The following is a 26,540-nucleotide window of genomic DNA, read 5'->3' as shown; positions in this document are numbered from 1 at the left end:
AAATCAAAAATCCTTTATTTTTATCTGGTAAACAAGTAATAAGGATGCTAATCAGGCAATCCAAAAGTTAAAATCACTATTACTTTTCTTGTTTATAAATTATCATTCCCCAGTTTCCATGACTCTTATTTGGTACACAAAAGAGAAGTTGCAGGGCATGCTGGGATGTCTTTTTTTTTTTTTTTTTTTTTGCTTCCCTACTTCCCCTCAGACTTGACTAATGCAGCCTGATTGGCAGAAGCCTCTTTCCCTCCTGTTTTCCCCTCCCACACCTCTGTTCCTCTCTGATTGGCCAAAATTTGTCAGGCTGAAACAATGCACTTTCTATAGTGAAGGGTGGGCAAATCAGGCAGAGGAGACTAGGGGTGGATATTACATCATGACTGGCTTCAAAATAGCCACAGTAAATATGGAAATGGTCTAGAATAGGATTCTCTACTTTTCCTTTATAAAATTCACAGGAATCATAACGTGTACAGTGCAATACATATGTTATGTAAGTAGAGCAAGTATTTATCTACTTATATATTTTTTTTCCTGTGATTGTATGGCTGACAGCTCCTCTTAAAAAAAAAAAAAAAAAACTCTTGCAGTGTGAACCAGCCCCTCAGATCAAATCGCCTTGTAGCCAATTCACATTGTGGTCTTTGCATGGAAGTGGCACAGGGGAAGGGGGGAGGAGTTTAGATAGCCAGATGGGAAGTATGCAACACGATCCTGTTGGGTCCCTTGTCCCAGTAGAATTTTGTGTGTGTAGTTTAATAACCTGTCCATAAATCATATCTTGTTCGTTCCTAGCTAAAAGTGTTTCTGGAATTGGGGTGGCCGTACACTGGTCTATACGGCCAACAGATAGGGATTTATCTGCTTGAATCACTCCACACATTACACACAGATTTCCAATCAAATTTGGCATGAAATCTTTTGAAAACTGTGTGTCTCCCAGTCATTTCTTGCAGATTTGATCGAATTGCCCAGATATTGATGGGAAAAAAAATTGATGTATGGCCACCTATTGCTGGCCTCAGTACAACAGAGTTGTGTTTTGTTTTTTTTTTTTTTTTGTGAAGAAAATGTAAAAGATTCATTGTAATGTGTGTTCAGCAATTATTGATATGGCATGCCAGGGTCTCTGGTTGGGATATGCATGTAGGCCCCAGTGTATTTGGAGGGGAAAAGATGCAGTGGAGGAGAACTTTTTCCCCAGATCATAGGGAGTTGCTAAAAGTACCTAAGGACAGGAAAACTACAGAAAACATTATAGTACTAGGTTAACCACTTTACCCCCGCCCGTACGGATTTCTCCGTCCCTTTTTCCATCCTTTAACCCCCAGGGACGGAGAAATCCGTACTTTCCGCGCTCCCGCCGCTGCCCGTGCTCCCGCTCGTAAACACGCCGCCCGCCGCTAGTAAACACGCCGCCGCCCGCTCGCCCGGAGATCAATGAACGGGAAAATCCATTCCCGTTCGTTGATCTAAGCCCCGCAAGGATCCGCTGCTCTCCGATGGGCAGCACGATCATTGTGAAAAAAAACAAACACAGCCTCCTAGTACTTCCTGCGAGCGTCCGGAAGGTCGCAATAAACAAAAAGTTACTGTTGGAATCTTGTGGCCAAATAGTAAAACTACACCCTAAGCATTTTTTACATATAAATAAATTAGTGTTACACAAAAAATTAACTCATTACCTCCCACACTCCCCATTTTTTTTTTTTTTTTTTTTGGTAATTAAAAAAAAATTAAATTTACAATTTAAAAAAATACATAAATAGTTACTTTAGGGACTGAACTTTTTAAATATTTATGTCAAGAGGGTATAACACTGTTACTTTATAAACTATGGGCTTGTAATTAGGGATGGACGCAAAACTGAAAAAAAATGCACCTTTATTTCCAAATAAAATATTGGCGCCAAACATTGTGATAGGGACATAATTTAAACGGTTTTATAACCGGGACAAATAGGCAAATCCATTTCATGGGTTTTAATTACAGTAGCATGCATTATTTAAAAACTATAATGGCCGAAAACTGAAAAATTAATTTTCCCACATGTTTCCTATTTTCCCATTAAAACACATTTAGAATAAAACAATTCTTGTCATAATGTCCCACCTAAAGAAAGCCTAATTGGTGGCAGAAAAAACAAGATATAGTTCATTTAATTGTGATAAGTAATGATAAAGTTATAGACGAATGAATGGAAGGAGCGCTGAAAGGTGAAAATTGCTCTGGTGCTCAGGGGGTAAAACCCCTCAGTGGTGAAGTGGTTAAAAATGTTCCCAGTGTTTTTAGACAATAAAACCAGGGGTGCATCTAAACACTGGGAAACTCCTAATTTCAGTAGCTTCTTTTACTGATAGCAGTACATCTAAATGACAATTTTTATAGTGGACTATATTGCTACCATACCTACACAGTGACACACATTATGAATTGTGTACAGTTCAGTGACATCGTGGCATTGTACTCGTAGTGAAATCATTAGCATATGTACCCAAACAACATCAGGTCCCTGATTTCAGTGACAAACACAGCTGAGGTATTCTAACACAGCTGCTGCTCTCCTCACACCACTGACCTGATTTCAGGGAAATGTATGCTAATGTTTTCATCCTACTGTATATGTGGTAGTTATGGCATAGTGGACTGTTTGTAGATTGGCCCTTTTCCACTAGCAGTCGCTAGCGTTCGCGCTGAACGATAGCGATTGCTGAATCGCAATTACCGGCGATTCCCCGACGTACGCGGCCGCGATTTTGCTATGCTATGCACTGCATAGCAAAATCGCGGCAAATATCGCTCCGCCGCGCGTTCGCGTTCCCGACAAAAACTAATCGCGGTAGTGGAAATGACCTACCGCGATTCCTATGTTAAAAAGCAAACCGTAGCGATTGTAAAATCGCTAGCGGTTTGCGTCTTTGCGATTCAGCCAGCGCTGGTGGAAAAGGGCCCGCATTTTTCAGCAGAACTGTATGAGATGGTGTACACCACAGAGAGATCTGGTTTCCACAAGAGGATAACCATCAGTTTCCTTCGTTCTGTGTCCTAAATACCTCGAAAATATACCGTAATCAAGTTACAATTGGGGAAAGCATTTTGGGTATGCCTTCTCAATCTATTGAGCTGCATGATGGAGATTCTACTGGACCAAGCAGACACTATAGTGCCTTTGTGGGTGAAGAAAGCCCTAGTTGGCTTATGTTACAGATCTCAATTACCAGAGCTTCCCTTTATATCATTGATAACCCAAGATCTGATATCCACAAATTCACCAGTTCAAATTGAGGACTTGACTAGTGATTGCAAAGTCCTGCTAAGTAAAGTTTTAACCAGTAAAATACATTAGTTTCTGCTCTGATCCAGGACAATTGTCTTCTCTGCCATCTGCAGGTTTAATCTGGAGCAGGTGGAACTCATAGTAAAAGCTTGTGTGTCAAATATTTTAGACTTTGCACAACCAGACATTGATAACATTTTCCAAGGTGAAAAAGGCTGAAGAATTTCTCCGGGTGGGAATTGTGTGCAGGAGGGTGAAGTAATGGTATTTGAGTTAACCACCCTGGCGTTCTGATTAAATCGCCAGGGTGGCTGCGGGAGGGTTTTTTTTAAATAAAAAAAAAACTATTTCATGCAGCCAACTGAAAGTTGGCTGCATGAAAGCCCACTAGAGGGCGCTCCGGAGGCGATCTTCCGATCGCCTCCGGCGCCCAGAATAAACAAGGAAGGCCGCAATGAGCGGCCTTCCTTGTTTTGCTTATATCGTCGCCATAGCGACGAGCGGAGTGACGTCATCGACGTCAGCCGACGTCCTGACGTCAGCCGCCTCCGATCCAGCCCTTAGCGCTGGCCGGAACTTTTTGTTCCGGCTGCGCAGGGCTCAGGCGGCTAGGGGGGCCCTCTTTCGCCGCTGCTCGCGGCGAATCGCCGCAGAGCGGCGGCGATCAGGCAGCACACGCGGCTGGCAAAGTGCCGGCTGCGTGTGCTGCTTTTTATTTGACAAAAATCGGCCCAGCAGGGCCTGAGCGGCAGCCTCTGGCGGTGTTGGACGAGCTGAGCTCGTCCAGACCGCTCAGCAGGTTAAAGGGGATTGCAACACCAAAAATAAAAACAAGTCATTTTTTTTGTCCTCAATGCTATGTATATCTTTTTAATTTCTTAAATGGGGTACGAATATGCCTCCCCCCTCATTTTCCACCTAACTCACCTTTGCCTGTGCCATTGCCGATTCACTGGACTTGGGAGGTTGTGGGTAAGCCTGCTGGATTGTGGGGAAGGTTTTTTTTTTGTTTGTTCCCCCCCCCCCCCCCTCCCCTCCTTTGCTGTCTTGCAGTGCAGTGATGGAAGTCCGGATCTTTTCAATGAACCGCTTCATTTGAATCAGTTCTTTGAATCATTGAGTCAAGAAACTATTCAGAAATGATCAGTTAGGGCTCTTTTCCACGATTAAATGATTCCGATCGCAATCGCGTTTCAATTTCCACCATGCGATTGAGCTACTATACCCATTATAGTACAGCTCAATCGCATACAAAACACGGCAGGACGACGATTGCGCTTTGACCAAAATCGCATCGCAATCCGATCGCATTAATGGAAATTGCTGCTGCAGTTTCCATTAGTTTAATGTACCTTGCGATTTGCGATCAGAATCAAATCGCAGGGTAGTGGAAAAAGGCCCTTACAGTCTGCTGCTGTAATCTGATCCCTGAGTGAGCTGGGAGGAGTTCCTTCTCTCACTCCTTACAGCTCAGCAGCTGCAGTTCCTGTTTCATCCACAGAACTGTTACAAATGATCGTTCAGTGTGATGAATCGGATCACTCGGCTCACAAGGAAGAACTGGTTCAAATGAACAAATCGTTCATGAACTGGAAAACACTGCTTTTCCACTAAGATGCTTCGTTCGCGACTCGTTTTTTTATGATTTTCGATCGCCGTGCGGCGTAATTCTCGTTGCAATGGCACTACATTCCCGGCGGCAATACAGCGCAACGTGGACAGTGGAAAAAAACAGCTTGCGCGATCGGAAGTGCAGGTGATTTGCGCTTGCTAGTGGAAAAGGGCCCTTATGCCTTATTCACACTATACGCACTGCTGGGTGCATTTCAGCAGCGTGTATAGTATGTGATCAGCAAGAACATAAGTGCAAAGAGAGCACATCTGATGTTCATACTATGCGCGCTGGGCAGCAGTGAGATAGTACATCGCACTGCTGAACGCATTTTTGCAAAAGCGCATCGCTGATCCCATTCACTGCAATGAATGGGATCAGCAGCGCAACGCATATGGCTTGCGATCGGGTGCGCTTATGTCCCGAACGCACAGCCATACACGTTGCCTAATGTGAACGAGGCCTTAGGGTGGTTTACACATTGATGTAAGCTTGTTGTCAAGGTGATGTGTGCTATGGGAGGGACAGCAGGGAGGGGAAAATAAAACACTGGGCTGGGTTGAAAAAGAAAAAAAGAAAAGAGCAGAAGTGATGTCACTTTTGGCATCACAGAGAAGCAGTCAAGATGGACACCAGCATAAAAAATGTTTCTTTTTTCATATTACTTTTTATTTTACTAAATTCTGCCAGGGAACACTAAAATTAATGGGAAAGGTAGGGCAAACAAGTCATTTCATATTGAATATTATTATTTTTTCACTTAAAGGGAGGGTTCACGGAGAAAAAAAAATACTAATCCACTTACCTGGGGCTTCCTCCTGCCCGTGGCAGGCAGGACGTGCCCTCGACGCCGCTCCGGAGGCTCCTGGTCTTCTCTGGTGGCTCACCCGACCTGGCCAGGCCGGCTTCCAGTTCGGGCTCTTGTGCGCTCCAACGTGCGGTCATGCTGACGTCATCGGACGTCCTACGGACTGTACTGCGCAGGCGCAGAACTACTGCCTGCGCTGTACAGCCTGGAGGACGTCCGATGACGTCAGCGCGACCGCGTGAGACGCACAAGAGCCCGACCTGGAAGCCGGCCTGGCCAGGTCGGGTGAGCCACTGGAGAAGACCAGGAGCCTCCGGAGCGGCGTCGAGGGCACGTCCTGCCTGCCACGGGCAGGAGGAAGCCCCAGGTAAGTGGATTAGTATTCTTATTTTAAGTACTCCGTGGATCTTCCCTTTTAATATGGACTTCCAACCCACTTTAATCTATGTTGCTTTTTGTCTGTGTATGATACACACACTCACTCACTCACACACACACACACACACACTCACACACACACACACACTCACACTCACACTCACACACACACACACACTCACACACACTGAACGATTTTAGGAAAATATTGAATTGAACGATTTCCGTCCAAAATTACAATTTCGATTCACGATTTCCTTCAAATCAAGCTTTGTTCCCCCCCCCTTTGTGGTTGTCCCCGTCTCTCATTGTGCCCCCTTTGCCTCTTCATGCCTCCTCTGGGTCTCTCTCTTGCCTCCTTTGTGTCTCTATGCCCACTCTGTTTTTCTCTGTGCCCCCTCTGTGTCTCTCTCTGTGCCCACGCTTTCTCTCTCTGTGCCTCCTCTGTCCCCCAAGTTGCATCAGTTCTGGACATAGCTTCAAGCACGAGTCCAGCAATGCCCGTCTATCCACTTTGCCTCCTGCAGGCTCTAATGCACGGCATACTTCCTGTATATCATGTGACATACAGGAACCCGAAGTTTTGCCAAGCACAAGAGGCGGCAGAGGGCAATAGAGGATGGAAGGTATGTCCAACCCTGCAGGCACTGGGACTTTGGGAAAGTTTAAGGGCGCTTCTTCAAACTTCCTCTTGTGGAAATGACGTGATTGCGATATTCGCCGCTTTGACGATTCTGAAATTGTGATCTTGGTGATCGTGATTTCGATTTAAATTCGATTTATCTTTCAGGCCTAATACACACACATATACACACACATATACACACACATATACACACACATATACATACACATATACACACACACACACATACATACACACACATGCATACACACACCTACACACACACCTACATACCTTAAAGAGACTCCGTAACAAAAATTACATCCTGTTTTTTATCATCCTACAAGTTCCAAAAGCTATTCTAATGTGTTCTGGCTCACTGCAGCACTTTGTACTATCACAGTCTCTGTAATAAATCAACTTATCTCTCTCTTGTCAGACTTGTCAGCCTGTGTCTGGAAGGCTGCCAAGTTCTTCAGTGTTGTGGTTCTGTGATGCATCTCCCCCCTCCTGGCCCCTCTATGCACACTGCCTGTGTATAATGATCTCTTGAGATACAAAAGGAAGGCTGTATACAGCCTGCTTGTGTATGGATGTATTTTCTATGTGTGGACATACTGTACATCAACCTACTTCCTGTTTTGGTGGCCATTTTGTTTGTTTATAAACAAACTTTTTAAAACTGTTTTTAACCACTTTTAATGCGGCGAGGAGCGGCGAAATTGTGACAGAGGGTAATAGGAGATGTCCCCTAACGCACTGGTATGTTTACTTTTGTGCGATTTTAACAATACAGATTCTCTTTAAGAAAGTACAGAACATTTGTTCTGAAGGTGATAGCACACTGCTCAAATACTCCCCTTAGTGTGTTGGCATGGACTGTAGTTCCAGCACATTGAAACACATGCACACCCAGGGGAATCTTTGGGATGGTCTACATACAGCAAGTGACAGTCAAGCAACTAGCATTGCCTTTATACAATATATAATAGTTCCCTAACCCTATCCTCAAGGCCCACCAACAGTACATGTTTTGCAGGAATCCACAAACATTCACAGGTGAGGTAATTAGTGTCTCAGCAGAGCTGATTAACTACCTCTGTGGATTTCCACAAAACATGCATTGTTGGTGGGCCTTGAGCACAGGATTGGGAACACTGCACTATATGATAAGCTAGTAAAGCACTTAATTAGGAAAGGGGGCCTCCATCTATACCTAGATGGACTGAAATATACTGTAGCACACCTTATGTCAAACCCCCTTAGTCAGAATGTTTATTCCAGCATTATATGTTTTGAAATCACACCAGGACTAACTATGGTGCAACATGTTTCAGTCTTAAAGTGCCTGCTTCTGCTTTCATGGAGTTTAACATTCTGTGTTTTTATGGGATGCAGAATAGTGCGATGTATGTGATAGCTGATATTAAAATCTTTATTTGGGATGATTTTTATCAATTCTTTCCCTTTGCTTTGACCTCTCAAAACCTCTAAAAATGTATCCAAAATGTTCTGCTCATCTTCTGTGCTGTTTATCTTGTGGTTTAAGTAGCACTATAAGTTTACTTTTAACAAGATGGCTTTCTCAAAAACCCTTCTTGGATAACATTTTTTCATACCATACCATTCTTTAGAATCTTGTTTGTGGCTGCTACCTCTAATTTATCAGCCGATTTACCCGCCAGACCCTTCTCTTTATACTAGAAGTTCTTTGAACCTCAACATCATCTTCTGCATATCCTTTCTTGGGGCATGGATCTATGGTGTGCCATTTCTTATATTTGTTTCATAACAGGCCATCAGCTGCCTTTCAAGTATCAAGTATTTATGTGTCTATTTAGCAGCAATTCCCTTTGAACAAAACTGTAAGGCTGTCCTGTGCTAGCAGATTTCTGACCCCCTCAAGTCCTTCCCAAGTCTATACTGTGTATTAACTTTTCCTTTGACCATTGCTAGTCATCCCCCCCCCCCCCAGTCATCAGAGGGGCCACTGGCCCTTGGGTTTTTCGCACAGATGGGAATATTCTGTTGCGAATCCTAACCAAATGTGGTCTGCATGTCTAACTTTTTAACCACCATTGTAATTAGTAGCTTACAGGTGTTCCAGTGCAATTTTACTTTAGAAAAGTTTCTCTTATTTGTGATATTTCTTCCTTGCTACTAGGCAATACACTTAAGGTGTACACTAAAAATCGTGGGCCTTTTTTCTTTGTGTTGGTTCTGGTTTCCGTTTTTTGCATTTTCTGCGCAGAAAAAATTTGGTTATAACATTGCACGGCAATTTTGTGCACAAAAACTGCTAACAAAAACATGATCACATGAAATCGGCTGCGATATTGCACAGTCAGGTTTGGCATTTTGAGTATACTTGTCGTTGCTGCTGCAGTTTTATCTCATATTTGTTAGTATGTCTATGTTTCTATTCCAGAATTTTATTTTTTTACAATTTTACACATCTAAATTTGCAGATTGCTATCTGAAAACATCACTTTTGTTCTTGTAGTCAGGTGTATATCTCACATTTATCGTTCTTATGTTTATAAAATAATTCTACAGTAGATTAAACCTCATCCTTTTTTTTTTTTTTAGAAGTGTAATAAATCACTGACTTTATCAATATCTCTGTTAATATTAGTTTCTTGTGTTTGCTATTAAGCTATTGCTATTCAGTCAATTCTAAATCTTTTGCTTAAAGGGAACCAGAGACGTTTGGGGGAAGCTTTTATACATACCTGGGGCTTCCTCCAGCCCCATACGCACGGATCGCTCCCACGCCGCCGTCCTCTGCTGCCTGGATCCGCCGGTACCAGGTCCCGTCATTGCCGCCAGTCGGCCGGCAGACGCGGCCAAATGTCCGCATCACACGGGGCTCCCTCCATACACATACAAATGAGGCTGCCTACTGCGCAGCCTCATGCGTACGAGTATGGAGGGAGCCCCTGTGATGTGGACAATTGTCCGCATCTGCCGGAAGTGACGGGACCCGGTACCGCCGATCCAGGAAGCGGTGGATGGCGGCGTGGGAGTGATCCAGGCTTATGGGGCTGGAAGAAGCCCCAGGTATGTATAAAATCTTGTTCTATTTTTTCTTGCCGTTCCTCTCTGGTTCCCTTTAAAAAAAAAATTTGAACCACTCTGTTTTCCTATTTCCTTTTCTATCAGTAGGAGAGGCTTCCCACCTCACATGTGTTGGTGCATTTGGTACATATAATATTTTAAAAATAGAGTACTGTAATAAAGCACTGGCATAGGACACTTGTCTTTCATGTCTGGTGGTTCACATGTGTCCTACTGTCAATGAAATGAGACTCAGGTGTGTCTTAAAATGTGCTCACTGCTTCCTCCTTCACTAAGCTGCTTCTACTGGGTGATTGTCACTAGACTGGTTAATATTAATCCAGTCGTTTGTATTGCATAATTGGCAGTAGTGACCAGTGGGAGCAACTTGAGGGAGAAAGGGTCTGGTACAGTTTGACTGGGGCCTTACTCTTACTCCATAAGCTGCTGAACACAGGTTCACTATATCAATATTGGTACATACAAATTGGTATTACTGTCCACTTTTTCTTTTTTTATTGAAAATATTGCTTAAAGAGAAACTCCAACCAAGAATTGAACTTTTTCCCAATCAGTAGCTGATACCCCATTTTACATGAGAAAGACAATGATTTTCACAAACAGACCATCAGGGGGCGCTGTGTGACTGATTTTGTGCTGAAACCCCTACCACAAGAGGCTCTGAATACGCGGTACTGCTGGCAAACTGCCACAATGTAACAATGTTCAGAGACAGGAAATAGCTGTTATTAGCTGTCTCTAACAGACAGAGCAGCTAGAAACAGCTAAATAACCTGCCCACAGTAACAATGTCACCATGTAATAAATGTCAGAATGTGAATCTGGGAGAGGAAAGATTTTACAATGAGCAAACACTGACTAAATCATTTATACATAATTATGGTAAAAAATGAAGCACTTTTTTTACTACATTATTTTCACTGGAGTTCCTCTTTAAGAGTTTGACAATAGTGCGTGTATCCCTTTTTTATTTTTTTTATTTTTTTTTTTATAGTGAGGATTTGGTATGCATGTGTGATACATCTTTGTTCTTTCCTAGTCTACAATGGATTTTGGATAAACAGGATTTATTAAAAGAACGCCAAAAAGACCTGAAATTCCTGACAGAAGAAGAGTATTGGAAGCTCCAGATATTTTTTACAAATGGTAAGCATACTGTAATCTTTAAAGGGACTCCGAGCACCTCTGATGGGTATGCCTTTAAGCCAGACAACTTCCAACAAAGTAGTGCTATGATCCCTCTGGAGGAGCCTCTTGCAGTGGCCATGCGTGTCACTTCCTCTTCCTGCTTCATTCAGTGATGCACTTCTCTAACAGAGAAGACAGGGGTGATCCGGAAGTTATACCATAGCCAAGATGGCAGCCGCGATTTTTAAATTGAAATCAAATAAACTATTTAGTGTAGAATGGCGATTCAGGCATCAAATGTGGTAAAAAAAAATAAAAAAAGTATGCAACTTTAAGTACTTTGCAGTACTGGTCGGAGTCTTAAAGCGGACCCAAACCAAAAATTTTTTTAATTCAAAATATTTAGTTGCACCACTCTGACACATACAAAGATAAATAAACACTCCTTCAAGCTTTTGAGCATTTCAGTGCATGCTTTTCACCCTTCTCTTTCCATAACTAGGGTTATACAGGTGGCAGCCATTAGCAATTCCTCCTTTGCCGGACACCACCTACTCCACCAGTCTGCCGGATTCTGTCCCGGCAATATGAAAAGAAGGGAGGGGTTCCTCCAATAAATGTAAAATATTTTATATTAGTCATCATGCAGCTGAAAAAGGCTGCTATTTATTATTCTAATTTAGAAAATAGATTTTATTTCTGAAATCTTGTATTTTTAATTTGTGTCCACTTTAAAGGCATACCCATGAGAGGTGCTCAGAGTCCCTTTAACATTAAAAAAAATGTATAGCTTTGCTACAGAAAGTCTAGTTATATAAAACAAAAAAAAAAACACTGAACAAAACTTTAAATATATCATCAGGCTGCCACATAACACAGATCCTTTGCTCACTCCACTGGCTACAATAAAATGTATTAAGATTGGCTTATTGACAATCATATCCTTGCAAAATCTTGGCCCTGGTTACCTGAAGGATTTGTTGCAACTCAATCACACCTTCCACAATCATAGATCAAAAGGATCTAATAATTTGGTCACCCCCAAAGTCCACCTCAAAACCTTTGGAAAGAGAGTCTTCTGTCATGCTGCTCTTTCACTTTGGAACTCTCTGCCACACCCAATCAGGACATCTCCATGCCTAGAAGCATTTAAAAGGAACCAGAGAGGTAAGACCAATTGAAGCTGGCAGGTTTCCTATTGCACAATAACCGATGCCTGGCAATCCTGCTGAAACAAACACCTGGAAAAAACATGCAGCTAATCAGATTTGTCAGACATCTGATCTGCATGCTTGCTCCGGGTCTGTGCCTTAAAGTATTAAGGTGCATACACACATCAGACTATAGTCTTTGGAAACTGAAAGATCACAGACCAATCTTACCACCCTTCATGTAGTATCAGTGGCGCACGGAGGGGGTTGTTCTGGGTGTCTAGAACACCCCCCTGCACCGGGACCGGAAGTGGGGCTGCCGCATGGCCCGGCCGGCTGGGGAGAGAAGACAGAAGAAAATGATGGAGGCGCCAGCCGCGCTAATAAGGGATGCGGGAACCGGTTTTATTCCTCGCTCCCTCCCTCCCTCTGAATGCCCCTCACCTGCGGTGAATGTGTGCCCGGCTCCCCCATGAGTGTGTGCGCAGCGGAGCGGTAGGTCCTCTTACCGCAGATCAGACGCACCAGCAACTGGAGTCTCATGCTTCCTGTGACGTCATGGTAAACAGGAAGCATGAGACTCCAGTTGCTGGTGCGCCTGATCTGCGGTAAGAGGACCTACCGCTCCGCTGCGCACACACTCATGGGGGAGCCGGCACACATTCACCGCAGGTGGGGGCATTCAGAGGGAGGGAGGGAGCGAGGAATAAAGCCGGTTCCCGCATCCCTTATTAGCGCGGCTGGCGCCTCCATCATTTTATTCTGTCTTCTCCCCCGGGCAATCTTCTCCCCACACAGGGGGCAGGCACCTTCCTTCACCTATCTTATACTGGGGGGCATATACCTATCTAATCTATCCTGGGGGGCATATACCTATCTAACCTATACTGGGGGGCATAATATACCTATCTAACCTATACTGGGGGGCATAATATACCTATCTAATCTATACTGGGGGGCATATACCTATCTAACCTATACTGGGGGGCATATACCTATCTAATCTATACTGGGGGGCATATACCTATCTAATCTATACTGGGGGGCATATACCTATCTAACCTATACTGGGGGGCATAATATACCTATCTAACCTATACTGGGGGGCATAATATACCTATCTAACCTATACTGGGGGGCATATACCTATCTAATCTATACTGGGGGGCATATACCTATCTAACCTATACTGGGGGGCATAATATACCTATCTAACCTATACTGGGGGGCATAATATACCTATCTAACCTATACTGGGGGGCATATACCTATCTAACCTATACTGGGGGGCATATACCTATCTAACCTATACTGGGGGGCATATACCTATCTAACCTATACTGGGGGGCATATACCTATCTAACCTATACTGGGGGCATATACCTATCTAACCTATACTGGGGGGCATATACCTATCTAACCTATACTGGGGGGCATATACCTATCTAACCTATACTGGGGGGCATATACCTATCTAACCTATACTGGGGGCATAGCCCTATCTAACCTATACTGGGGGGCATAGCCCTATCTAACCTATACTGGGGGGCATAGCCATATCTAACCTATACTGGGGGGCATAGCCCTATCAAACCTATACTGGGGGGCATATACCTATCTAACCTATACTGGGGGGCATATACCTATCTAACCTATACTGGGGGGCATATACCTATCTAATTTATACTGGGGGGCATATACCTATCTAACCTATACTGGGGGGCATATACCTATCTAACCTATACTGGGGGACATATACCTATCTAATCTATACTGGGGGGCATATACCTATCTAACCTATACTGGGGGCAACTATATGGGCTACCTATACTGGGGGGGACCTATAGCTGGCTACCTATACTGCGGGCACCTATACCTGTCTCCACGTTGGGGGCGCATTTTACGCCCTCACCCTGGGTGCAATTTAGCCTAGAAACTGCTAGTATTTGGCTCCACCCACACCATATTTTGGCCACGCCCACACGCCACTTTCAGGAAACCCCCCCCCTTGGAAATCCTGGATTTGCCCCTGAGTATGAGAGCCATACTCTACACAGTCTTTTCTATGGAGCTGAACTCCACATCAGAAATTTTTTTTTTTTGCAAAAAAAGGAGTCTATGATATCTGCAGATCATCATACACACATGATTTAACTGACATTCATCTGCAGATCAGATCCACCAGGATGGATTTTCAGATCTCATAGACTATCATTGCAATTTGCAGGAATGGATTTTTGGCAGGAACAGATCTTTTGCAGATACCGATCTTTTGTGTCTGTACAGCATCTGTGTGTGCAGCATCTTGCAAAGAGTTTTTTCTGATGTTGAGTTCAGCTCCATAGAAACTGGAAAACTATATACTCACCTTGGGTAGTTTTCCTTTCCTAGTGTTTGTCCATGTCAGTATACTGCTGGGCAAAGCCCCGCCTCCCTTTGCCCTGATAGGACAATTAATTAATAAATCCCCTCAGACACCCCATACTGCCATTCCGTGTTACTAGAACGAGCCGACAGCATAGGGCGGGGCCGTACACTGACATGGACAAACACTAGGAAAGGAAAACTACCCAAGGTGAGTATACAGTTTTCCAGTTTCCCTAGTGTTTGCCATGTCAGTGTACTGCTGGGCAATAACTAGACAAATTCAGGGTGGGTATGCTGAACAGAAGTTTAATAAACCAAAAATAGAATTGAAATCAAACAGCATTATTCATTGCAGAGGAAATAACTTTCTTTCCAAAATCAACAGTTGATAACGAGGCTGGCTCAACACAATAATGCTTTATAAAAGTGTGATCAGACGCCCAGTTTGCAACTTTACAAACTGTGACCAATGGTACCTTGTTCAATGCTGCCCAAGAAGAAGATATACTTCTTGTTGAATGGGCGTTAATGTCCTGCGGTGGCTCTAAGTCTCTTGACTTGTATGCCAACTGAATCAACTTAACAACCCAACAGGCCAAAGTTCTTGTAGACGCCATTTTCCCCTTTCTGTATCCTGTTGGAATAATAAATAGTCTGTCAGACTGCCTAATTTGTTTTGTTGCTTCTAAATATGCCTTAATAGTTGATGGGATGTCCAAAGAATGAGGTTTAGATGGATCTTCTTGAGAAACAAATGATGGAAGCGTCCACTCCTGATTGAAGTGAAAAAGAGAAGTACATTTTGGAAGAAATGACTGTACTGGGAATAATACCACTCTGTCCTGAAAGAACATCAAATAAGGCTCCTTGCATGATAATGCCTGTAATTCTGATATCCTTCTCCCAGACGTTATGGCTATTAGAAATACTATTTTCCATGACAGATTCTGTAGTGTTGCGTTATCATTTTGGAAGTCAGCAGAGGATGAAAGGAAATCCAAAATCAAGGGTAAATCCCATTTCGGAAACCTTGGTCGAATAGGAGGCCTCAGCTTGATTGCAGCCTTAAAGAATTGTTTGACTAATGGATCAGCCGCCCAAGATATTCCTGACACTGAGGAAATGGCCGATACTTGCCTCCTAAGAGTGGAGTATGACAGATTCAAATTCAAGCCTTTCTGTAAGAAAAGCAAAAGGTCACATGGTTTCATATTATCTGATGATAACCCCTGTTCACTGGAGAAGGCCTGAAATGCATTCCAAACTCTGTTGTATGAGCATGTGGTTGACGGTTTTTTGGCTCTAAGTAAGGTTTCCACCACCTCCACTGTACAACCTGTATTTAATAACCTAGCCCTCTCAAATTCCAAGCCATTAGCTGTAGATGTTCCAGGTTGGCATGCAGAATCTGACCCTGTGACAAGAGTGTGGCTTGTGGCCAATACGGCAGAACTGCAATCACCTCGATCTTGAGGTAGCTCAATTTCTGAAGGAATCTGAAGATTAACGGATTCGCCGGGAAGGCGTAAGCCTTGCTGAATCTCCAATTGTGTGACAATGCATCCACTCCCAGGGCCTGCTGGTCCGGATACCTCGAATAATACAGGGGTGTTTTGTGATTCTTTCGTGAGGCAAACAAATCTATCTGAGGTAACCCCCATCTGTGTATCAATTGGAGGAATATCCTCGGATGCAAGGACCACTTGTTGTTGTCCAAGTGGCGACGAGACAGAAAATCCACCTGTTGGTTCTGAGGACCTGGCAGATAGATAGCCAAAATGTCCCTGAAGTACATCTGAGCTAGCTGCATAATCGGACCAACCTCCCTCATTAGGGTCTTGCTGTGCGTCCCCCCTTGTCTTTTTACATATGAGACCGCCGATATATTGTCCATCCTTAGAAGGACTGCATGGCCTTTCAATTTTGGAAGAAATGACATAGAGCTTGATGGGCTGCCCTGAGTTCCAATACATTGGAAACGACTTGCTGACAATCCTTCTCCCAAACCGCTTGCGCTGGTTGGGACTCTAGCACTGCTCCCCATCCCACAATACTGGCATCTGTCGTAACGATCTTCCAGTCTGGAGGGAATAGATTGCGACAACTCATCAAATTGTGCTTGTTTAACCACCATTTTAGAGAGTTCCTTACTGATTCCGGAATTTCTATCCATTGTCTCATATTCTCTGTATCCCATTGGTTCAGAAAGTTCAATTGGAATGGCCTCAAATGCCAATGGGCCCATGACACCATGAGAATAGTTGAGGACATGAGGCCTAGGAGACTCTGACAATCTCTTGCTTGAACAAATCGCTTTTTGACTATCCTCCGAACTGAGTCTTGAATTTTTAACATCTTCTCTTCCGGTAGAGAGATAGATCGCTGTACTGTGTCTATTACTGCCCCCAGGAACAGCATCCTTTGTGAGGTAAGAAGATGACTTTTCTCTAGGTTTGGTATCCAACCAAAACTTGACAATGTCTGTATTACTACCGCCTGATGCTGTAGAAGCATGTGCTCCGATGAGGCCAGGAGAATGATGTCGTCCAAATAGTGAAGGACGCGTATTCCCCGAAGGCGTAACAAAGAAATTACGGCGAAGCACCTTCGAAAAAGTTCGCGGAGAGGTAGCGAGACCAAACGGAAGGCAAACGAATTGCAGGTGCAGATCTCCAATCGTGAACCGGAGAAACCTTTGAAATTCTGCATGCACCGGGACGTGAAAATACGCGTCCCTCAAGTCTATGGACGACATCCAATCTCCTGGCCTCATACACATCACTATGGATGATAGAGTCTCCATTTTGAATTTTGGAATCTGAACGAATTTGTTTAGCCTCTTCAAATCTAAAACTGGTCTTAGGCTCCCTGATTTCTTTTTTATCAGAAATATTGGTGAATAGTAGCCTGTATTTTTTTCTGAAGGCGGAACTGGACAAACCGCCTTCTGCTCCAACATCTTTGCCACATATTCTTTCAAAATGAGTCTTTTTTCCCCGGTTTTTGGAATTTTTGTTCGAACCATATGGTCTCTTGGCGGACCTTTTTTGAATGTCCACTGATGACCTAAAGAGACAGTGTTCACTATCCACATGTTCTGTACACTTCCCGCCCAGATATCCTTGAAGTATTGCAATCTTGCACCTACTGGGATCTCCTGAGCGGGCCTCCTTTCAAAAAGACTTTCCTCCCTCTGTAATAGTGGTCTTTGATCTATTGGCTTTCTGGAATGGTTGGGTTGACCTCCAATTTCTTCTGTAATCCTTACCAGGCTTATACGATTTGGCTTCTGTGAATCTGTTGACTACTTGCTTCCTGTATTGTGGGAATCTCTGCTTTCTAAACTTGCGATCTTGCGGCAATAAGCCGGATCTTCCCCCAGTCACCCTGGAAATTGCGGCATACATTTTCGGGCCAAAAAGATACTTCCCGTCAAACGAAATCTTTGACCATGACTGTTTTGACGTCGGGTCCGCCGACCATGGCTCCAACCATAGACACCTTCTAGCCATTACTGAGTATAACATTGATCTGCTAGAGCTACGGATTAGATCAACGCTGGCCGCACCCACAAAGTCTGCAGTTAATGCTAATTCCTGAAAGGCAAATGATAAATCCTCCAGATCTTTTGCTTTTTTTACTGCTTTTTGCAAATCTTCCACCCAAACTTTCATAGCCTTCGCTACTGAAGTTAGGGTGATAGCAATCTTTGCTGCCTCTCCTGATGCCAGGTATGACCTTTTAAGATCTTGATCTATCTGGCGATCTAAAACGTCTTTAAATAAAGTGGAATCTTCCATAGATAGCGTCACATTCCTAACTATTTTCATTAAAGAAGCATCCACAATAGGACTAGATTGTACCAGGTCCTCACTTTGCTGCGAAAGGGGGTACATTTTTTGATAGCGGTTTTTAAGGGACGGTTTTTTAGTAGTCTTCTCCCATTCTTCCAGAATGAGCTCTCTAATCTCCTCCATTAAAGGAAAAAAGGTCTTTTCTTTACTGAGATGTTTATAATATCTTTTCTTTTTACTTTGGGGTGAAGAACAGTCTTCTTCCCACTCAATCGCCTCCTTCACTCTAGATACAAATGGGGGAATTAGAGAAAAATCAAACCCCGTTTCCTCATAATCAGACTCGGAACCTGACGAATTCCTCTCTGGAGATGAAGAATCCGGCGTCCCTGGTTGGGGCGATTTTTTATTTATTTTTTATTTTTTTTGTAAAACCGCGAGTTCTGACACAGCATCTTTAACCACTTGCTTAATTAGGGAAGATACATCTCTGTCCTCTCTAGCAATATCAGCATAACACAGCTCACAAACTTTTTTGTTCGGTAACGGATTCCTGCCACAAATCCAGCATTTATCAGGATTAGGACCTGAATCGCCCTGATTCACCGTGCTTGTTGATGGACCAGGGCCTAGTTCCTGGACTGACTTATCACTTGAGGACTCTCTGTCTTCCTGCTGTATTTGCAGATCCGTAGATTTAACTAATTTAACGACATCATCAGCTCTTTCTTTAGATTTTGACGTATGTGAAGAAGACTCCCGCGTCTTCGATCCCTCTGCATGGGACCCTGACTTCTCTCTTGACTCCTTGTGTCTAGATGATCCTCTAGTCTTTGAGTCTTCATGTGACCTGTCAATATGACGGAATACGTCAGTATTTATGACAGATTTACCTTCAGCTCACATATAAATACTTACCACCCTTACCTATTTGTCTTAGATCTGGAGTTGGACCGAGACCTAGTCTTAGGGTACTCTCCCTGACGTTTTCCCATAACAGCAACTGAAAATAGAAATAGCGCTCTATCAGGAACCAACCTGACAATTAAACCTCCTGAAATGTAATCTACACATCTACTTTCAAAAATACCTTAAATGAAAAAATGTAGGATATCAACCTTGTTTAATTAGTACTCTGTCTCACCTATATCTTTAATTGTCGAATTTATATATCTAAAGGGAGCCTGAGTATAACAATAGGTATCAAATTTATTATATTCCAAAGTACCACAATTACAGTAACAATAAATCACATCACATTTAAAACCACTTAAAACTCTCAATATTCATAGATTGCTGACCGCTATATAGCAATTGGGCATATTGTATTAGGTGCACCTATACAAAATAACATCCGGATATTTTCTTCAGGCCCCTTTAGCTTTGGCTACAGCTCCATGAATAGACATCAACCCAGTAGGTGGCTATAATCTTCAATCCAACCCGTGTGTTTAAGAAACACGCCTCTATACAGTCCAATATACGAACGCCCTCATTACATGCACATTGATCAAATGCATAACCCCTCAGCCAAGCATCAACCAAAGATTCATCTTTGTTTTCCACAGCCCACTTGAGGATATAGCGTAGTTTTCACTGCATACATTAGCAACCAAGCTTTAGAATGGAAGCAGGTAAGCTAGACCTCCGGACAAGCCGGTACTCACGCTCCCGATATGGTGGATGATGTGGCCGGATTATTTCTGAAAGCACTGCATGTAGATGCAACTTTCCTCCATCATAGTTTCAAACACCGCGCTAACGCGGACTTCGGGTGCGAGGCTTCCTGGGGAAGAGGGCGGAGGCACGGGTGGATCAGCGTAACCAGCGGGGTGACGTCACAGGACACGTGACGCGTTTCACCTTAACGGCTTCTTCAGACGTCTGTCTACAGAGGGCGCACTCGCCATTTATATACGCAGTACACCTCTGTTAGTTAATTAAACAGTTCATGTGACTCCAAAGTTACGAGCCTATCTATGGCGCCATCTAGTGTCCATTGAGGAAAATGCATATACTGGGAAACTTATAAGAACACTTTCAAGTTCATATCGCTGTTTAAACCATAGGGATACATGGAATTACATTTATAGATCCAGAACGATTCTTTTTTCAGCAGCTGCTGATCGTAATCGCCCCTTCTTGGGCTAATATTCAGTTTATATATGCCCATTGCTTTTAAATATTTAGGATCAGAATGATGACATTCTTTAAAGTGCATAGCAATGGGACTTTTTTCATTTTTAGACTTAATATTATTCACATGTTCCTGAATTCTTGCCCTAAGTGGTCTATATGTTTTCCCTATGTAGATCAAATTGCAACTGCATTTTAATTGATAAACAACTTTTTCCGTACTACAGTCAATGTAATCCCTAATTCTAAAACAAGCCGTGTTATCACTATTGGAGAAGGTCTCACCTTTATGCATATATGGGCACATAAGACAATCACAGCATCGAAACATACCTTTTTTATTCCTTCTAGCTATCCCAAATTTTCTATCCGGGCCAAACTCACTGTTAACCAGAATATCTGACAAATTCCTCCCCCTTCTAGCAGCCATATGTGGGTATTCGCCAACATATTTTTTAATGATAGGGTCCCTGCATAATAAATGCCAGTGTCTTGACAGGATCCCCTTAATTTCATTATAGTGTGAGCTAAAAGTAGTCACCACTCTAATTACTCCATCATTTTTTCCATTTTTAATTTTTGGTGCTGGGGTACACGCAAGTAGGTCAGACCTTCTCCTAACCAATGCCTTATGATAGGCATTGTTAACCATATACCTTGGATAGCCTCTCATCAATAATCTGTTTTTTAATTGCTCGGCTTCTATTTTATAATCTTCAATATTGCTACAATTACGCCTTAATTGCATGAACTGGCCAGTAGGGACAGCCCATTTTTGAGAAGGCAAATGTGCACTTTTTGCCGATAGCAAGGTGTTACCAGCTGTCTCTTTGCGGAATGTGCTTGTAGTGAGCCCACATCCTGTTTTCTTAATGCGCAAGTCAAGAAATGCGATTTCAGAATAGCTCAGGGAATAGGTGAGGAAGATGCTTCTATCGTTATTGTTCACAGACAAAGTCATGCAATTGGGGTTCTGTACCCTTCCATAGGACAAGTATGTCATCCACATACCTAAGCCATAGAGCGACGTGCTCTCGGTACCCACGCATGCCCCTCACCGCCATCTCCTCCCAAAATCCTAGGTGGAGGCACGCGTAGGACGGAGAGCACGCCGCTCCCATGGCCACACCCCTTTATATTGGACTGTATAGAGGCGTGTTTCTTAAACACACGGGTTGGATTGAAGATTATAGCCACCTACAGGGTTGATGTCTATTCATGGAGCTGTAGCCAAAGCTAAAGGGGCCTGAAGAAAATATCCGGATGTTATTTTGTATAGGTGCACCTAATACAATATGCCCAATTGCTATATAGCGGTCAGCAATCTATGAATATTGAGAGTTTTAAGTGGTTTTAAATGTGATGTGATTTATTGTTACTGTAATTGTGGTACTTTGGAATATAATAAATTTGATACCTATTGTTATACTCAGGCTCCCTTTAGATATATAAATACTTTCAAAAATACCCACACAAAATATATACACCGGAGCCTTCGAATACTAAAATGTACAAATGTCCACATAAGCTTAACCAGGTGTCAATATACACTAGCCGTGCCTCACTACCTCCCAGCCTGTCAACATCACAACACCTTTTGAGACTGCCACAAAACAGCTAACAGCAAGCAAGGAAGCTCCTAGAAATATCGTGCAATAGACAGCATACTGCAGAAGAAATAACACCTTATCCTACCTGGTCAGAAGACTCCTGTGACGCCGAGTTCCTTGGAAGTGTACTGCCGGTACAACCAGGACGCTATCCACGTTCCCTGTCGCCGCATCCCAATTGCAGCAACAGCCCAGCTTTAAACTAATGCCCCGGAAGTGCTGGCTGCAATTTCCGACTCTGCCCATAGCAAAGATGGCTGCCGACGCACTTCCGCCCTCTCTCCGCATTCAAACAACGGAAAAGGAAGGTCTCGCGCACGTGCGCGCGAGGATAGGAAATGCCAATTCCCCACCAGGTAATATTGACGCTATCCAGCACTGCTGATAGCGTCCCACGCCTTAGACCATGCGCTTCAGCCTAATAGCTGCTGGGAAACCACAACATCCTTTAGATGTTAATTGTGGTTGCAGGAATATTATGCAGATGCCCCGGAGAGTACCAGAGGGGGCTCCACTCCTCTTAGGGGCCTTTAGCCACCTGAGGATGTGGACTACAGCAGAGGAGCCAAGCTGCCGGACCCGCGAAGCGGAGGTAAGGGATACATCCTGCTGGAGGCGAGGACTAAAAAAGGAATGGCAGTATGGGGTGTCTGAGGGGATTTATTAATTAATTGTCCTATCAGGGCAAAGGGAGGCGGGGCTTTGCCCAGCAGTACACTGACATGGCAAACACTAGGGAAAAGACTGTGTAGAGTATGGCTCTCATACTACATGAAGGGTGGTAAGATTGGTCTGTGATCTTTCAGTTTCCAAAGACTATAGTCTGATGTGTGTATAAGCCTTTAGAGGTAGAGGATCAGCAAGACAGCCAGACAATCTGCATTATTTAAAAGGAAATAAACATGTCAGCCTCCGTATCCCTCTCATCTCGTGTTCCCTTTAAAGGGAACCTTAACCAAGAGGGATATGGATGTTTCCTTATAAGCAATACCAGTTGCCTGGCAGTCCTGTTGATCTCTATGGGGCAGTAGTGGCTGAATCACACACCTGAAACAAGCATGCAGCTAATGCAGTCTCACTTCAGTCAGAGCACCTGATCTGCATGCTTGTTCAGGGGCTGTGGATAAAAGTATTAGAAACACAGGATCAGCAGGAGAGTCAGGCAACCGGTATTATTTTAAAAGGAAAAATCCATACCCTTCTCAGTTTAGGTTCCCTTTAAGTCCAAACTGAAGAGCCACCTGTTAAGCATGGCATTTATGAACACCTAACTATTTCCTCTGTAACACAGTCAAGTGTGCAACCCTGTATTGATCTGAAACATATCTATGCACTTTGAGTCCTATGGGAGGAAAGCGCTTTACAAATATTATATTGTATTATGACATTGATTCCATTATGTTATTAATGTAATCGCGCTACAAGCTCACAGTCCCATTGGATGTAGAAACTTCCAGATTATCACCAGAATAGTCCATCCACGACCACTGTGTCAGACACTTAAAAAGACACAAAGAATTCCATAGGGTAGTATTGTAGATTCCTCGGAAATCCCCTTCACCAATTATACACCTGATTCCACTCCCCGCTTACAGGCAACAAGTTAGTGATAGGCACCCCCCACTTAGCCCGCACTCACCCAGTTAAGCTCTCAAACAAGAGGTATACAAGCGCTCAAGGGGGTAGACACCTGGTTCTGCAAGCAGCCTTGTCTTTGGAAGGGATCAATCAGATCTAAAACACTAGGGCTCAAACAACTTGCATATAGTGAAGTACAGTTTAATACATACAAAGGCAAGCAGTATTGCACTTACAAACATCGGAGATAGGCAAGCATATCACAAGTGGTGTTCCCGGGACACCGCTCCCAATGTATCCACCTCTGTTAGTCCAAGTAAGCCTGGCCGCGCTGCCACAAGCAAATCCCACTCCTCGTGCCTCTCCACGCTCCGCTTGTGGCAGGCTTACTTGGACTAACAAAGGTGGATACATTGGGAGCGGTGTCCCGGGAACACCACTTGTGATATGCTTGCGTATCTCCGATGTACCGCTTGCCTTAGATACAAAGATCAAATAATTTGTTCTGTATTTTGGGAATTTTGCTAGCTGCTAACTTTTTTTTTTTTTAATGTGCTGTTTTGTTTGTTTGCAGTCATTCAAGCTTTAGGAGAACACCTTAAATTAAGACAACAGGTTATAGCAACTGCTACTGTTTACTTTAAAAGATTCTATGCTCGGTAAGCCATTAATTTTTAACCTTTTTATCCTTCGTGTCTTAAATTTACTTATACAGCAGTTTTAATCTGCAGATAACTGAGGTAATCTGTTCCAGAATAATTAATGACCGTGTCACTTATGAAGCGCAAATTAGAAAGTTTGGTGAAAAATATTTAAGGCAGCCATACACTGGTCGATAGCCACCAAATCAACCAACAGATCCCTTTCTGTCCGAATCTGATCACAAAGGTATCTGTTTCAGCTTGAAATCGATTCACAACCTGTGGAGCTGCCGCCTGCTTGCTGCCCCCATGTGCATCCCCGGCCAGCAGTGATACATTACCTGTCCGCTGGTGCAAGTCCCCAGTTCGGCTAACACTTTCTCCGACTGGCCTGTCTCCTCTTCACTTCCTGTCCTGTTCTGTGACAAGCGGAAGTTCAAACAGTAGAGGGCGCTTTACTGTTTGAACTTCAGCTTGTCACAGGAGGAGACCGGAAGTAATGAGGAGACAGGCCAGCCGGAGAAAGTGTCAGCACGGACTGGAGACTTGTGCCAGCGGACAAGTAATGCATCACTGCCGATATGCTGCGTCGGTCTATCGCTGCTAATGACACGCTCCAGACCTGCCTGCGATCGAGCAAAATCTTCCGCCGGGACCGATCGTGATTGATTTTTGGATGGAAATCGATCGGTTAACATTTGTTATCGTTTTCACAGCAGATTCGATCAGTGATCGAATCTGCTGTATATCGGTGGGAAATTAACACAGTGTATGGGTAGCTTTAGAGTGTTCGTTGAATTCCACCTGTAATTGGCTCTTAATTTTCCACCTTCTCCCCTGCCCAGTCGCCCCCTCACTGTAATCAGACATGTACAATCTTTGATTCTCCCATGTTTTCCCCCTTATTCTGCTTCCAACTGTGTGTGGTCTTTGTAAATGGCTAAATGGGTCTAGTATGGAGTGGTCATAGTAGAATTTAGCACATTGTGAAACCTTATTTTCTTTAAAAATGCTGTATCTGATGTCTGTTTTTACCCCCTCTTTATTAGGTATTCTTTGAAAAGTATAGACCCTGTGTTAATGGCACCAACTTGTGTGTTTTTGGCATCCAAAGTAGAGGTAAGGCTATTTGAAGAACTCCATGAAGTTTAATTTAACTTGGTTGGCCATCTTCTCAAATATCTGATTAACATTGTGAGAATTAATGCAGAACTCCAGGCATCAAATTATAAATGGACTCAGGTGATGCTACTGTAATATCATAAAACTAGTAGACCTAAGCCCGTTTCAAAACGGGCTCTAGGTCTGTATTAAATCCCCTCCCCTCCCCTTCCTTCCCTCTCACTCTCCCCATGAACGCCACAGTAACCGCGCATGCGCCTGCTGCCCGTCCGTCCTCTCAGCTCTCCTCAGTCTCTGCGTCCCTCCCTGCACATGCGCAGTAGCGCAAAACACGGGACACACACACAAACAGGAAGTGCATGGATGGGACGCAGAGACAGTTAGGTTTTATTATAGAGGATGATCACTTCTCACCTTGCTTATTAGCAGATACAGCTCTATGAGTGGTGTTGCTTAGCATCTGACATTCTAGGTAGTGTTATCACAGAAGAAACCTCGCTCATCTGTTACCTACACTGACACACACATGCACAATCCTTGTCGCCTGTAACTATCATGCTAATTTTTTAGGGGGGACACAAGCACCTTTTAAGGGTAGTGTACTGTTCACTAGAGGGGGAGAAGGGACAATGGGCATAACACAATGGAGCAGGTTCCAGTGGGTTAGGCAAATGCAAAACTATGTGCTTATCGGTTGCTGGTTCATTGGTTTCAATCTGGCATGCAACATCATGGTATGCCTTTGCACATACTAGGTTCTCAGCTGAGACCATGGCAAAAGTCCAAAATGCCTAGTAGCCAGCTGTTAACAAATGGGTGTATACTTGCACAACAGATAGGCAGGAAACAAGAAGGTGAGCTAATAGCAGCTCCTTTGCTGCTGGTTTGTTTGGACCAACATGTGTATCACTTCCCGTAGATGATCAATTCTCCTTAAAGAGGAGCTGTTAGGTATAAGGTCTCAGAGAAAATAAATACATATATCAGTAGCTAAATATTGGCTGTACTTACATTACATATGCATTTCACTGTCCACGTTTGGATTTCACAGAATTTTTATATAGTATATGCAGAGATTGATGCTCATGGCAGGTTCCATGTTTGTCTGTCTCCTATGAAGCCAAATGTGTTGTCATGTCCTGCCTGCTTCCTGATGATTCCACTCACAGAAAAGCTCGTACTGAATAACAGTACTGTGCAGTGAATAATAATTAGCCATGTGGCTAGGAACA

General features: G+C 43.5%; 1 protein-coding gene across 2 annotated transcripts in view; it reads left to right on the top strand.

Annotated features, from left to right (window-relative positions):
* CCNC (cyclin C) overlaps positions 1 to 26,540 on the top strand; it is a 52,000-nt gene that overhangs the window by 7,638 nt on the left and 17,822 nt on the right. For both annotated transcript variants that reach the window (XM_068231223.1, XM_068231224.1), the window contains exons 2-4: positions 10,821 to 10,927; positions 24,120 to 24,204; positions 25,236 to 25,305. In XM_068231223.1, coding sequence (XP_068087324.1) covers positions 10,821 to 10,927; positions 24,120 to 24,204; positions 25,236 to 25,305 — 262 coding nt within the window. The remainder of the gene's footprint in view (positions 1 to 10,820; positions 10,928 to 24,119; positions 24,205 to 25,235; positions 25,306 to 26,540) is intronic.

The sequence above is a fragment of the Hyperolius riggenbachi genome, chromosome 4 (assembly GCF_040937935.1).
Source record: "Hyperolius riggenbachi isolate aHypRig1 chromosome 4, aHypRig1.pri, whole genome shotgun sequence".
NCBI classification, from domain to species: Eukaryota; Metazoa; Chordata; class Amphibia; order Anura; family Hyperoliidae; genus Hyperolius; species Hyperolius riggenbachi.
This window is presented reverse-complemented; position numbering and strand designations above follow the sequence as displayed.